This window comes from Zeus faber, assembly GCF_960531495.2.
Source record: "Zeus faber genome assembly, chromosome: 8".
NCBI lineage: Eukaryota > Metazoa > Chordata > Actinopteri > Zeiformes > Zeidae > Zeus > Zeus faber.
Genome location: NC_137195.1, coordinates 10,437,522 through 10,453,656, shown reverse-complemented (window position 1 = coordinate 10,453,656; position 16,135 = coordinate 10,437,522). Strand labels below are relative to the sequence as shown.

General features: G+C 47.3%; 1 protein-coding gene across 1 annotated transcript in view; it reads left to right on the top strand.

Moving 5' to 3' along the window:
• fhod3b (formin homology 2 domain containing 3b) overlaps positions 1-16,135 on the top strand; it is an 88,685-nt gene that overhangs the window by 39,326 nt on the left and 33,224 nt on the right. The window contains 1 exon segment of the mRNA XM_080005416.1: positions 13,228-13,295. Within this exon segment, the coding sequence (XP_079861542.1) occupies positions 13,228-13,295 (68 nt within the window).

Sequence of the window (16,135 nt, the reverse complement as noted above, 5' to 3'; positions counted from 1 at the left end):
AACTGCTTATCTCTGTCATCCAGGGAGACGCACACAAACAGGTAGTTTGCAAGTATCTACTCTTCCCCCAGCTACACGCACACGCACACGCACACGCACACACACACACACACACACACACACACACACACACACACACACATACACACACACTCACACACACATAGGGGCATGCAGACACAGGCTTGCATACAAACAAACACACACAAAAACATTGACACATACATATATTGCAAGTAAGTGAGACTGGGACAGCACACACACACACACACACACACACACACACACACACATGCTTTTGGGATCAGAGTTGCTGAAAATGTTCCTCATTTAAGTCATGTACTCCAACCTGATCACACACACGATATGGACTGTGTGTGGTGTGTGTGTGTGTGTGTGTGTGTGTGTGTGTGTGTGTGTGTGTGTGTGTGTGTGTGTGTGTGTGTGTGTGTGCGTGCGTGCGTGCGTGCGTGTGTGTGTGTGTGTGTGCATTCGCGTGTGTAACGTGCGAGCAGGATTTTCATCTTAAGTGTTGCATGCCCGTGCATCAACTAAAAGGAGAAGAAGATCGACGGAGGCATGACTAAACTGCCCCTTCTGCTCCCTGTCATATTTGGCAGTCTCACTAGTCTCACGAGATCAGTAGCAGACAACGTTAATCTCCAGTGATTTTTATTTATTTTTACGTCCCGTTTAAATACACGAGTATTACGCGCCACAAATGTATCTGCTGCAAAATAAATGTTGAGTACATTCTCTTATCCTGCGGAACGTTCCTCCCTAAATGTCCGGGCTCGAGTTGCATTCGTCATCCTCCCGCTAGGAAGACCTTCATCATTATTTTGAGGTATGTTTTGTTGATGTTATTCTCGCAGTGTTGGATCTCAATCAGGAGCTTTATTTCTTTATTTTGTCCTTGCGTGTTTTGCAATGTGCTCACAGTCCTCTGGCCAAATATGGTAAGAGAAGCCTTCGCATTCTTTCTTGCCAAAACGACTGCGGAGCCTCTGGAGCGCCGTTCGCCAAAACTCTTGTTTTCTGTTCTATCTGAAAGCGGAGGTCGCTCGAAGCCGTGCCAGCCGATCCTTTACCACCTTGACGCCGTCACGCCGCCGGGACGCGTGGCCGGGTCTCAACGGCGCTTTTTTTTTTTTTTTTTAATCTCTTAGTGTGATTTATATTACCGAGACACGTTTGCTGGAAGTCAGGTATGTCTGACTGCCAACGCTCTCTGCAGCCCGACCCTCGCTCTCATCTCGTTCCGTGCTCTCTTTTAAAGCCCCCCCCCCCCTTGTGCATATTGTGATCTTTTCTTTTTTTTCTTTTAATAAAGCCTTTCTGGGAAGGAAAACATTTTTTGTTTGATTATCGGACAAAAAAAAAAGAAAAAGAAAATAGAGCGACTATTTCCCTCTCGCTCTTTCTTTCCTTCTCTTTTTGGATTCCCTCTTCACAGTAATTATCTTTCTTTCTCCTTGATGGCCACGAGGGCGACGTTGACCTGCCACAAGCAGCTGCCTTCAGTCTGCATTTGCTATGAATGTTTGCCATGTGTAAACAGTAAAGAAAAAAAAACTAAAAAACATTTCCCCTTTTTTGTTGAAAGAAATCTGCCCTAAGGGTCATTATTTTTTTTTCCATTATTATTATTATTATTATTATTATTATTATTATTATTATTATTATTATTATTATTCTGTGGCTGACTGGTTAAATTAAATAATAATTATTATTATTAATATTATTTAAACTATTTCAGTCATTCATTGCCAGTTGCAGTGCGTCCACGTACACCCTTCCAGTGGTAAATAGGCACTTTAAGCTTTCGGTATGTTCGAAGGAATCTCCCGAAGGACTGAGCCACAGCAGTAAGAGCGGACAACCATTCATTTTTACAAAGAAATAATGAAGAAGAGGCCCCCCGCTTTACTCTATACAGTCGAGGGAAGTCAGCTGAAATATATCATACCATCTCGAGTTTATTTTCCTGGTTAAGATGAAAGCTCATCGGTCACTCATATCCATCCGCGGGGTACAGATAACCCTGGGTTTTTGCTTTTGCCCATTAAATTATCAGAGTAATTTATCTTGTTTTTTGAGAAGCCACATTGTACCCCTTTGCCCTCTTAATATGAATAGATAAAGGTTTGTGCATGCTCGTGTATTAGTGTGTGTGTGTGCGTACGTGTGTGTGTGTGTCTGTGTGTGTGTGTGTGTGTGTGTGTGTGTGTGTGTGTGTGTGTGTGTGTGTGTGTGTGTGTGTGTGTGTGTGTGTGTGTGTGTGTGTGTGTGTGTGCGTGTGTGTGTGTGTCAAGGTTTGATGGATGTGTGCAGCAGCTAGCTGTGGTACAGTCCAACAGGATAGTATATCTCCTGCAGCGTGTTTATTCAGGCCAGTGCAAATAAACCCAGTGGGCCCGTGCTGCCCAGTGGGACAGGAGGAAGATGGCAGCCCCCTCTCCCCCACAAGGTGATGGGAGCGTGCCTTGAAGTCTAAGACGGTTGCGGTGCAATCCATTATTTTTGTCCTAGAGTTGATGCAAGAAGAAGGAGAAAACACTTGTTGGTTTCGGTGTTTACTTCCAAAGCCCTGCTGTCGATGTCGAATTCTAAATCCTGAATTCAATTCTATATGGCTGCTTATTTCCAAATACGACAGAAAATCGAGTAAAAGCATTCATCATCTGCAAAACAAGTCAACTGATACTAAAAGGGGCAGAATCTCAATCGCGGGGCCAAGAGAGCAATTTGGAATTGTTTCACATGCTTAAAGGCGGTCAAAGGCGGTTGTACTCATGTTGCCAACCATGCAAATATTTAATTCTTATCTGCTTGCATTAGTGTGAAAATCACTAGGGAACATAACAGTCAACACATTTATCATTGGCATTGAGAGGTTGAGAGAGAAATCAGCCAGGCATGTTGATTTGGAGTTTGTTCCAATTGGGCAAACACACAGGTCCCAGGGGACAAAACAGGTCCTTCAGTGCTCACGCGGGGTCTCTCTGCCAAGAGTGCTGTGCACGACACCTCAAGACTAAAGCAGCGCCTATCCAAACAAAACACCTCCGTAACAATGCAGGATCGGTATCACCTGGATAAATATCCCCTACCTGACCCAGCCTGACCCGGCTGTTTTCTCTGAGAAAAGCTTGCTCTAAAATCAGGAAGGATTTATTTGAGGTTGGGTTGGTATTTCTTCATCAGCGTACGGTGATCTTAAAAGACATTTTAAAATTTCGGCTGATTTTTTATTTTTTATTTTTTATCCCTCTGCAGACCGTAGGCCCCCCTTTTTTAAATTATTTATGGCTTTTGGTCGGCTATTAAAATCGGGCAGATGACCCTCCTCAAGGCTTCGGAATCTGCCAACAATCACCTCATAACTCGAGGAGGCGATTCTCACCCGGCGTGGAATAGCACAGTCGCGGCCAAGACCTGGCAGCTCCCTGCGATAGCACACAGACAGCGCTGACAACGGCGCTGGTACTCGATGACATTTTATCTGCGTTAATGGCGCAACCACGTAAGCTACCGCAAAATGTGTTTTTTTGTTCATATGATTGATATTTGTTCACATAAGTGTTTTTTTTTGTTTTTTGTTTTTTTAATGAGGCCGGACAATTCTTCTTACGGTCCGCCATCCATGGTTTGACTTCATCACGCGGTCGGCCACTGTTACGTCGGCGCGAGTTGTCCATCGGGATGAAAGATGAAGGCGTCGACTCCACCGAGCGAATGAATGGCCGGTGTTAGATGTCAAACAATATTTCACAAAAATAGAAACGAGCACGAGGGCAAGGATTGCCAAAAACCCACATGTTTTGTTTTGATTTTGAAATCCTGCGAGGTGATCCAGCGAGGCGAGCCAGTTGGATTGGAGCTTTAATGGCGCTGCACGGACTAATACCGCATTTACAGTTTTATACATGTGATATACTCGCTGAAGGCATCCCTCAACGAAACAAATTTAAGGTTATTAGATCCCCCCATAACTTATCTCTCTGGAAATGCCAGGAGACGACAAGATCTTCCCTGTCTCTCCTGTCAGATATGCATGCGGAGACGGGCGAAAGTAATTATCCAGAGGGAGTCGTTGTGGGATGGAAGCGGGGCTGGTGACACGGCCCCGCCGTCATCATGCTGGAGGTCAGGTCGTTCAGGCTGTTTTCTCACCTAAGCCACTGACAGACAGGTGCGGAAGGTCCGCCTCCTCCCTTCCTTCTCTTTCTGAGTGTCGCAAGGAGGAAGAATCGCCCGGACGCAAACCGACAAACGGAGCAGAGGGGAACGATCTTCGGGGATTCGGACGGCTTCAGGAACCAGGTGTCTCGACCGAGAGGTTGTGTCCTAGACGGGAGGGTTTTTTTTTTTTTTTTTTTTTTTCGACATCTGGTTTTCAAAACACACGGCTTGCCCCGTAGCTCGGAAGGAGATGAGCCGGTGCGGTGTTCTGTCAGAGTAGCCGTGCGCCTCGGCTCGGTCAGCTTTCCTATTCCTGGACCGGAGGCTCAAATAGACGCGGTCCCCGCAAGTGTGTTCATTGGCAAGGAGTTCACAGCCGTGCATTTCTCCACGTGTCAGGTTGTTGAACACAGGGGAGTTCCGAGGAAGTGAGAGCAGAGTGGTAGGGAGGAGTCGTTTACTGTAGGTGTGTACGCGGGGATTGAGGCAATTGCTCATACTGTAATACTTTCATTCCCTTCCTTCGGAAGAAAGAGCAAAAGCGAACAAATATGATGCGCAATACATTAAGCGTCACACATTATACTAACTCGAGTCATCGTGAACTCCTATTTGGGAAAAAAATAAAAAATCACCAGGCTTTGCAGAGCTGTCTTTTACGAGGATCCCCGGATAAAAAAAAAAGAAAAGAAAGAATGAAAGGACTACATCATGCGCACATATGTGATAGTGGTCGAATATATGAATATACAGTATAGGATTTGAAATCTTAACCTCTCAGCATCTGGTCCTCTGTCTACAAGCACATGGCCGTTTTTTATTGTAGTGAAAGAAAGCTGTTTGGTTATAGGAGCTGCCAAGGGACACATATGGAATTTGCTGGCCCCAGCCCTCCTCCCGACATAGAATATACATTATCAGAAGAGAAAATCACCTACAGAGTCAGGAATAATACAGGTGGACAGCTTCATTCACAACTCGCCTGCTGCCAGCAATTAAATGTAGTTTATCTCAATCTCCTGTTGCAGCACGGTGCATGGTGACATACCTTAACTATGTAATAGCCGGCCTTGCCAGACAGCACACCCAGCCAGACCTAATTCCATCGCTGATCCCCCCAGTTTATATCTCTGTCAGGCCTTTGTCTGGTTTGTTGAATGTGCAGTTGTCTTCCCCTCTTTGCTCCACTACTTATCTGTGTCAGAGTCGGAGTGGGGGAAAGTCCTGAGGGTGTGGGTGTGGGGGTGGGGGTGGGGGTGGGGGTATGGGTATGGGAGATGAAAGGGGTGGAGGGGGGAGGGGGGAGGGTGGCAAGGAGGCAGGCGGCAGGGAGAGACGGAGAGGTACCAGGGGAGGCGGTTGAGGGTCACCCCACCTGGCTGCCAAGGAATGACTCATTAGACATCCCGGCTCTAATGAAAGATTTGTCTGTCCTCACATTGGCCCTCGCTGCCAAGCCTCTCGTTTTCTCTGGAATTCGGCGGATTCCATTCTTACTGTCCACGCTTCCTCCCTTCGACGGCGCCAGATGGGATCTTGATGCGCGGTTAACGGGCGGCAACGTCGGGGAGCGTGGGGTGCGGGTAATTAACCTCTCGTAGTTGTAAGCGCTTTGTAATCCGTGTTCAACCTCTCCTGAAAATAACGTCCGCGGCTGAGCCTGCGGCTCCATCGTGAAGGGGAGGGGGGGCGGGGTGGGGGGGGACGCCGGCGATGGCCCCCTCAAAGACCCTATCATGACCGACAAAAGCATAAAGCTGTACAATGAGTGTCTTACATGAACACATCAATAAACACGGCGATCCGGTGTCACCGGTTCCGCGGGGGACAATGGGCGCCGTTGAGTTCTGCTGCCCAGGTTTTGTGTTTATGGGAATGTGGCGGCGGTATGCCCGGGTGTCAAATATCCCTGGCAAGCCTAGGGTGTCACATCCCAGAAACCTGATCTTGCCGCCGTTCCCGTGGGATTTTGATGACAAAATGAATCCATGCGGTCCAGGTACGACATCTGTGGGAGAGGTTCTCGCTGCTGGACTACATGACATTTTGTCCAGGTCTGGAGTTTCCACTGTTGTTTGCTTGGCAGGACTGACTGTAGGTACAGTATACAGAACATTCTTCCTAAATGACTTAAGTATAAAATACATTCTATGCACCATACTCAAATGTAGTTTCAGCCTGTTTACTCGTGTGTGTTGACTAATAAAAACGGCTTAAAGCAAAATTTGAATTTATCATTTGTGTTTGTTGGGCTATTTGAGTACTGATCCCCGACCCTGCTCCCTCACAGACCAGTCGACCCTACAGGATTTGTGCTGGTCCTGCGAGGCCTGTTCTTAATGAAGGAGCAGTTTCCTCGGCCTGTGTGGCCACAGGACACAGCCTTCTCAAATCTAAACCACCAGATGTCCCTAATCACATCTTTGAAAGCATTTAAATAAACTCAAACCGGCAGAAACAAATTAATTAATGCCTTTATTTTTGTTCCGTGTGCATGGCCTGCGTAATCGTCCCGTATGGTTATGCGCTTCGTCTAGGTCTGTGTTTTCAGTGTACACACACACACACACACACACACACAAACACACACAAACACACGCAGACACGCACATAAACAGACAAGAACACGCTCACGTGCATTTATGAATGCACCATTTTTTTGCCAATTTTCCAAATGAGACACATTAAGATGATTTCACCCTTACGCCACATTAGTGGATTAAACTCATTTTATTGGCCGATCATTTTCCTCGTGTTCTTGTTCCGAGGGAAGAAGATGAAAGGACAAAAAGCCCCCGGGGTTCAAGTAGCATGTTACAAGCACGTGCACATTTTGGGAGGTCCTCTACCTTAATTACTTCTGTTTTCTGTTCATAAATCTGAAACAGTGGGTCTCCTTTGGCGAGAAAGAGAGAGGGAGGAAGCAGCGGACGCCAAGAGCAGGGGAGAAGGAACCACTTTACTGCTGCTTTTGTTGAGTCTCGTTTTGTCGGAGGAGGCCGCCGCGCATACCGTAATGTCAACTCCGTTGGCTCCTTTACGAGATGCAAAATGGGAGATGCCTCCCTTTTACCCCTTTTTTGTCTGGCGGCCACTGATGTGGCTGACGCCCGGGCAACCGAATGAAACTGCCCAGACCGAAGTCCGGCTTGGCTGAAGTTCCCCTTGAACCCGAGGCTTCGAGTCTGACCGCTGTCACCTCTCGGGCTCGGTGGCCCTGGCTGACCGGCTCAGCGGACTCCACAGCAGAGCTAAATACAGCCACGGGCGGGGCGCTGACCTGAAGCTTAACGGTGCCGTCTGGATGTCCACCTCTGCTGAGTATTTTGTTGCACTGCTCGTAGAAATTTGGTGGAAAACCTACTGAACCTGAAACTGAACCTACTGTACCTTCAGTGGAATTTAGCCAAAAAGGTTTTTTTTTTTTCTTTTTAATTCAATTTAAAATAACTGAACTTATCCATGGGTCCTCATATTATAACTTATATTCAGGCTCTGTCTGTCATTTTGCCTCCACGACCCGGTGTTGTAAAGTTGTAAATTCCTCTTCACCAAAGCCCGCCGCCCCGTGTATGAAAAACCCCGCCCTCCATTTGTCTGCTTTGTATAAAAATCAACGGCGATAGGCAAGACTTTCTCCTTTTTCTGCCCGGCTGTCTTGACATCTTCACTCCTTGAAAGCAAAACAAGGTCTAATTTATCGCAGTGTTCGTGGTGCTGTCCTGCCCAGCGGAGTCTTTGTGGCTTTCCTGACTCCACTTTAGATGTGGTTTATGTGTTCTGCCTGCTGAGCTCTGAGCAGCGCTAGTCATCCTTTTCATTTTATGGAGCTTTCTGGAAATAAAGGCATGCGAGTGGACGCGTCTCGCTGTGCGGATGCATGTCGTAACGGAAATCGGGGCGGGCTGTCAGTTTTATTGGACGGCTCATTTTAATAGATGGTCGGATTTTAGCAATGTGAGGCAGGCCGCGACGCCTATCATGCAAATGTATGTAAACGTTGCAGACCTTTCTTTGATGAGGGTATTTCTTTGGGAAAAGCCGACAACAATTTCCCTTTTGTACTTGTTGTGTACACTGTATGTTGTCTATTCAAATTGTGACAGTAAAGGTTAGTTAATTATGGATGCTAAGGCCAACAAAACGACATGTATAGTCATTGACATAGAGAATAATGCGCCAGAAGCAGTATTAGTCCAGACATAATTTCGAAGGTGACTGTCCTGGGAGGAAGCCAACCGACCTTAGATTCCAGGCCTGACTAACTTAATAAGGCGCCCTGAGCAGGTTTCTTACTCACTTGACTCCTCCGAGGAGTGGGGTTCGATTCCAGATGATTACCGGAATTCGGCCGCTACTACTTTTGTGATTCTTATAATTATAATATCCCCGTGGCAACACCAGCTGAGAAAATGTGACCGTGCCTTGCAAATTTAGGAGGAGAGAGCAGCCGCTAACGACCGGGCATTAATGCGTCGTATCGTAGGAACGCTTTCACTCGACTGAGTTGTCTCCTTGTCGGGGCCTTGTAAAAGAGAAAAAATAAAAAAAAAAAAAAAAAGGAAAATGTAAGGATTACAGGAATACAGTATTCCTTGTCTTTTTTTTTTTTTTTTTTTTTTTTTTGTTATTCCAAAAGTTTTGTTTGGAAAGGTGTAGAGGAGGTGGTGGGGTTGGAGATTCCCTACATTCTCTCCACTGAGTCTATAGATAGCGTCTGGAGTGAAGCTTTACTGGGGTCTGCATGGCATGCTCCGTGGATCTCCAGTTCCCCCTTTGAGAACTGGCTTGTCTGACTTCGCTTATTTATTCCTCCGTTCCTCCTTCCGCCCGACACGAGTGGCATTTTCTCAGGGCCGGCTTTAATAGTCAGGTCGGACTTGACGAGCGTGACACCTCTGATTATTTTTCGCGGGCCCGTTGGAGGAGCGAGAGGTGCGCTCCGAGGATGACAGGGTCTGAGGTGAACCCTGGTCGTAAGTGTCCGGTATGAACCTGATTTGGAGATTTAGTCCAGATACATTCCTTTTGATCAGATACACACACGCGGACACGTGCACACACACACACACACACACACACACACACACACACACACACACACACACACACACACACACACACACACACACACACACACACACACACATTCTCTCTCTCTTTTGACTATGCTATCCCTGCTCAGCACTGAAATGCACTGGGGCCATACATTGCAGGTACTTATCTGTGCCAGCTGGTATGGAACTAATCTGCACTGAGCTATTTCTCATTAGAGATGGGCCTCTTTGGGAGGTGCGTCGGTGAGTGGACTTAGGGCTGGGCGATAAAACCATCTTGATAATTTTCACGATAAAATCTCCCACGATAACAATGATAAATTTCTGAGATTTATTTCTGACAGTTCCATACAGAGTCCGTTTTCCTCTACCTACAAAGACCTGACACGATTAGCCAATCGTACAGCAGAGAAACAACCATGTGACACGAACAGCCAATGGTACAGCAGAGAAACAACCATGTGACACGAACAGCCAATCGCACAGCAGAGAAACAACCATGTGACACGAACAGCCAGTCACACGGCAGGAGCGCCGGGCTTCCTCCGCGCTCTCCACCCCCGCGGCGCTCTCCGGCCGGCAGCGAGCAGCGGGGATGAGGCCCCCCCGGAGCAGACGCGCTGGGTCTTCCTCAGACACTAACTTGAACTTGAACTTCCCCTCCTCCCAACCCGAGCCTGGCGGGGCCCCCATCCCGGAGAAGGAGAGCGATTAGAGAAAGAATCTGTGATTCTCAGTGACATCTGGTCTGACACGGTCGGAGAGAGTCCCTCGGCCCGCTCCAAACGCCCCCGCATATAATCACAGAGCGCAGATTCGGGAGCTTTTCGGACTGATCTCAAACTACAGTGATGATTATATTACATATTATTTATTTTCTGTATTTATCTCCTTTTTGTTTAAATATTTTTATTTATTTATTTTTTATTTAGTGTTTAACGTAAAGCCATGAGAATACACTTGAAACTGTAAATTGAGCATTATTATTATTATTATTATTAAATGTTTATCGTGATAATTATTGACATCGATCAATATGAAAAAACCTATCGTGATAACATTTTTGGCCGTATACATCGTCCGGCCCTAAGTGGCCTATGGACAGCGACAGGGAAGTAACTGTCTGTTTCTCCAGATGGGCTTCATTTAGCGGTGGGCAGGAATAACTCTCTGACAGTTTTATTGTGGCCCAGGCCTCGCAGGCTCTGCGGAGGAGCACGGGCCCGGAACTCTAGGTCGAGGAACTCTGCGTACAGGAATCGCTGTGTACCCCCGCCCCCCATCCCCCACTGTACGTCCAGCAGTTCTTCATCATTATCTGCTGTTTGATCACCTCCAAACACCAAACAACCAGATGGAGGATGTGAGTGTCGAACATATTTCATCTCTGGGAGGCCCCTTCAAAATGCTCGCGGAAAGAAGTGCAGCGCCGCTGATTCACATCCCGACGTTATGAATTAAAGGGGCCCTACAAATCAGCGTCGTCGACGTGTTTGATTTGGGAAAGGTGTAATGAGCGTCCCACATTATCATCTTTTCCCGTCTTCGCCCTGGCGATCGGAGGTGTTTGAAGATGTCGAGTCCTTCATCCAAGACTCTCCTTCTCGCGCTCTCTCCCTCTGAGTCATCGTCCGGTAGACGCCGTGGATGTGACCCCGTCCTGAACCACAGCCGGAATCGAATTTGCCGCAGTTTTTGTACCGTGTGAAACCGGGGCTTAGCAGGCTGTCGGCTGGGAGAAGATCCTAAATGAAGAAGTTTCAACTGAGAGATGCGCCGACCAGTGCATCACAGGGACCCATTTTTTAGGAATGTCAAAGACAATTTATAGGCTAGACAGAAATGGCGGAAAACGCTTGGAAAAAGGCTTACTGACAAATCACGCTCGCTATTCTCACCGACACAGAGGGAGATACAGTCTTACCATTGTCACTGAAAGTTTTTAACTTCATCTTTACCAGTGGAACTGTCTCACATTCCTTTGCTGTAATTCATGAAGACATAACACTGCATCACAAGTCAATCGCGCTGTTTTTCCACTTCATACTTCTGGATTTCTCCTGCAGATTCATTCCTTGTTTTGTCTGCTATTGATGCCAGTGACTTTCTGGCACGCCGTCGTAAAACACCAATAATAATCTTGCCTCCCATCATCTCGGCCGTGTATGGCACTGAATGCACGAGGGAAAGTGTTCCTTGACATTTGAGGCTTTTCAGGGAGGCTGCTCGTATGGAACAACATGTACATGCCCTGTTTCCGATGCATTTTAAATATTCTTTCAATATAAGGAACTCGTAGACGCTGACAGGGTCCAAGGCTATAAATTAATAACTGAAAAAAGGACGTATATGTGAATTACTTAAATGTTTTCTTGTCAGTTTTACCGGTCAGTGGTTGTGTTTTGTAGCTGCGGTGTTGTTATTGTAGCTGTTGTTATGTAATATGCTCCACGTTATGTGAAAGGCATCGGCAAATATCAGACCTGGATCATTGTGTCTGTCTGGTCCAGGCAGCCTTGAAAGAAGTCTCCAGAGAGCTGGCAGAACACCACCACTCCTCTCTCTCTCTCTCTCTCCCTCTCTCTCCCTCTCTCTACCTCTCTCTCTCTCTCTCTCTCTCTCTCTCTTTCTCTCTCATTCAGCCCGTCAGCTGAAGGGGGGATTTGCTCTATGGCTGAGAAGGCCGACAACAATGATGAATGGAGGCCTGTTGCTCTGAATCTCAAACATACACACTCTCACTCATCAGATGTGGGTGTTTGTTTCTCACACTTTTGAATAGAATTAGTGGCAGCTGTTGGTGAAGATGACGAGGAGACACGACAGACAACAGTTTTGTGTGTGTGTGTGCGTGCGTGCGTGAGTGTGAGTAGACACACACAAATCTGTGTTTTTATCAAAAATCTTGAATATTTATACACCAAAGCTGTTTGCACTTATTGAATCCACTTATTTGTTATTTTCTGACTAAAATGAAACATCCCTTTTTAGTCTACTTGCATGCAGCGTGTTTACAGTGTATCACACCCGTTATTTTCAGTATGTTTTCCGCCGCAGTGATTCTGACATTGCGCTATAAGACACGGCGGCTTATCTCAAGGCTGGTATGCATCTTCACACCGGGAGGATAAGAATAAGAACATTCCCGTGCGTCGCGGAAAAAAAGGAAGAGAAGAATGGACGGCATCGAGGGGCCGGGGCGGAGAGGGAAGAGGCCCAGGTAATGTTGTTGCGCGGCGCGTTGCTGTTTCTGCAGCAGCAGCAGCAGCAGCAGCAGCAGCAGCAGCATGTTTTTTGCTGAGTCAGAGAGAATATCCACAGCAACAGCAGTAACGCTCTGCCTCTGTCGCTGTGCTTCCCCGCCGGATCACTCTGCTCGACAGCGCCACTCGCTGTCGGCCTCCGCAAACAGCGCTCTGCGAGGGTCCAATCCCCCCCCCCCCCCCCCCCGACCGGTTTCGGGGGCATTTGTGCCAACGTCACAACATTTCTGCCATGTGTCTCCTCCGTGCGTCGATGCCCTGCGGTGTTTCCACAGTTGTTTTCTAACTATTGCGGTGACGATGGGATTAAGTCGCTGCCGTGACTTGATATTATGGTGAGCGGCAGAAACGGCTTTGTCAGCAGGAAGGGTCCAGTGTTCTCTAACTCTCTGCAGATGTTTTCTGACTTCTCCCGCCGATCGCTTTTCTCCCCCCTCAACTCCTCTCAAAGCGGTAATGCAGTAAATTCTCCGCATGGCACTTAGATATACTTACTTTTAACGGGGTTAGTCCCCTCGTTCCTCGGGGTATCGACCTGTGATGTTGTCGAAGTCTGGAGTTGCCTACCGCCGACGTATAAGGTCATTATCTCCCGAAAATCGTCTTCGCCTCCCGAAGAGTGCTTTCGTGTCTCCCCTTTCCCGTCTCGCTGAAATGGAAAAGCTGCAGTAGTAAACTAATATATTATCCCTCCTCTTCTTTCTTTTTTTTTCTCCAAACAGAAAAACTCTACAACTCCAATGGACGGGAGCTTCGCAGGGCGCTGTTTTCCCTCAAGCAGATTTTTCAGGTAATTGTTACCCCCCCCTCCCCCTCCCCCCCAAACGTCTTACTTCTCTCTAAAAAACCCATGCGTGACTCACTGCCGCTCCTGTTTTCCAAAACACAACGTCCAAGTACACAGTACTCACAGAATCCTGCTCCTCTGCTTTGGCATCGATCAGAACAGGCCGACATGGTATGGAACCCGAGAGGAAGGGCCCCGGCCCGAGCGCAGGGATCGGATCAGGAGGAAAAAAAACTCAAACGCTCTTTTCCCAATTGTGCCGCCCGAGCGAGGCCACTCGGCGGGGACTATCCACGTGCTCCGAGCGGGGGATGAGTCGAAGCAAATGGAGTAGGGTGTGTTTTGGATCAACTTTTACGTAAAACCGTTGCAGACGCGCACGGATGGATAAACGCGCAGCTTGTTCCCCTTCTCTAAACAAGATGACTGGGCTGCTTCTCTGGCTGCTCTCACGCATCGCTCTCCCACACCCCGTCCAAAATGGCCTCCTACATACGGTACTACCTACTACATATGACCAGATACTGTTGTGCATTGTAGTAGTTCAGTATCTGAGTAAAAACATTGATGGCTTTTTCGGCTACATGACGACTTATGGGCGTCCCATAGCCACCGCCATCGGGCCACCGCCGTCGGGGGCCGTTGATCTGACCCGCTCTCTGCCATTGTTTTTGTTTTTTTTCTGTCTAGACCCGTCGCAATGCATTGTGGGATATCCACGCCGACGTAGTGTGCAGTGCTTGCGCGCGACGATATTTCACCAAATGTAGTATGTCATCTTGGCTCACTTTACATACTGACTGAGCATACTATGGTTTCGGACATACTAAACACTTATTTGCCGTACTTAATGCCATGCAAGTATGCCATTCACATGCACAGTGCCAGTATTTGAGGTTTGGCTGATTTGCAGTCAACACAGCGGAGCAAACAGGGGCCAGCGCAAGCTTTACGAATTCAATGTAACATTGATTTCACACGAGAGCGCATTGAGTCATATTGAATATTGCCATTTATCCGAAACATATTGCAACGTCAATTTCAGTTACATCACAAACACCAATAACCCAAAGCACATGCACGTCCGTGCACATGCAGAACGCACTCCGCTCTTAATGCAGAGCTGCTGCCTCCGTGGCAGCCGTGGAGCGTTCCGGGTCCACTCTTTCTTGGCTAACACTCGGCTTCACACACTGACTTGGCCCGAGAGAGTGGGAGTGTTAACCGTCAGACTTGTAGACACTTGGAAAACTCTCGGATGGAAATGAGCACGGAGAAGAAAAAAAAAAAAAAAAAAGAGTTTGACACACGGAGCCAGAGTCGCCGAACATCAGGACCCCCTCGCCCAGCGGAACTCTGGCCGCTCGGTGCTTCAAAGTAACCCGCTCCGGGTGATGGTCTCTCGCGGCTCTCATTACTTTGGACGGTAATGACATCAGAAGCCCTTTTTAGGTAACAGAGTTTTAAAAGCCAAGTTTTTACGCCAGAGGACCGCCGTCTCCGTCAGAGATCTATGGGGGGAAAAGTAGCCTGTGAACGCTCCGGCGGGAGAAGAGGAATTGACACCCCCGCTGTGTTTATTGCTCCCCTCCGGGCGATTCCTACCGTGGATGGTAGAGCACAGCAGGGGGGCGCTGTACACTCAGCGTGTTGAGTTGCTGACAGGTGTGAGAGACGCAGGTGGTTTTGTCATCTCGGTGAAAGTGGACGGTTAGAAACAGCGGGGGAGGGGGCTCTGAGAAGGAAACAGCGGTCGAAGCGAAACGCTCGTTCCGTTCGATTTTAAACGTGATTTATTTATTTATTTTTTCCTCCCGGTGCAGAAAATCACATTTTCTGTCTCCGTCCTGCGGCCTGAGCGCTACGGCCGCTGCAGAACGTCTGCATGCGTGTGCCTTTTCCCCTGCTCGCATTGCTTGTATGCAAATAGCTGCTGGATTGTATCAAGACAGCGTAGAGTTTTCATCCCAACGTGAGCCTGACCACTTCCATATGTGGCTTTCGGGAGATTTTAACTTCCAAGCTGCTCCGGCTTCTTGCACCCAGAGATCTTTTGCCGTTTGTCAAATAACCTCTGTAATGTCATCCTAATTGGGAAACTCGAGCTCGAACACGTTTAAAGTTTTTTGTTTTTTTTTGTATAATGTAGTTACACACTGATTTTGACTGGTCTTCACTGGAAGCTGCCATTTGGCTATTTGGCTCCAATGCGGTTTTTGGCCAAAAAAACAGCATTATTCTAGAGGACACAGAGCACTCGATCCGCTTTTATTTGGAATATCTGTAATGCTGAAAAGTGCAGCATATGACAAGAAGTGTTGTGAGGGTTGTGCTCTCAACACATGACGTGGAGAAGCATTGTGAAGAGGGATTATGGGGTTATGCCGTGACAACAGTGTCTGTTGGTTCAATTCATTGGTGTATTTGAAAATGGAACGTAAATGGTGGTTTACACGATATAACTTAAGATATAGGGCGCCACCAAGAGCATCACCAAGACGGGCCTGAGTGATGCCTGAGTGTTCTCGAGCTGTCACAATTATTACATAATCGCCTGATCACAATTATTATCATTATTTGGTTAGTTAGATAGTTAGATGCCACAATCGCATGTTTCCATCCACAATGTCTGAATTTTGAGCCAATGTAAGAAATATCCCGATAAATAGAACATCCTGAATCTTGAATCTTGAAATCTTGAAAATCCTCATCATTTGGGTTGAGGCAAATTAACTGTTGATTCCAACTCTTGATTCCAGAGGTGATTGTGTGAAGGTAAATAACACTATTATTACACTGTTGTAATGGCATCAAATGAACGTAAAAGGCAATGACAATTAATC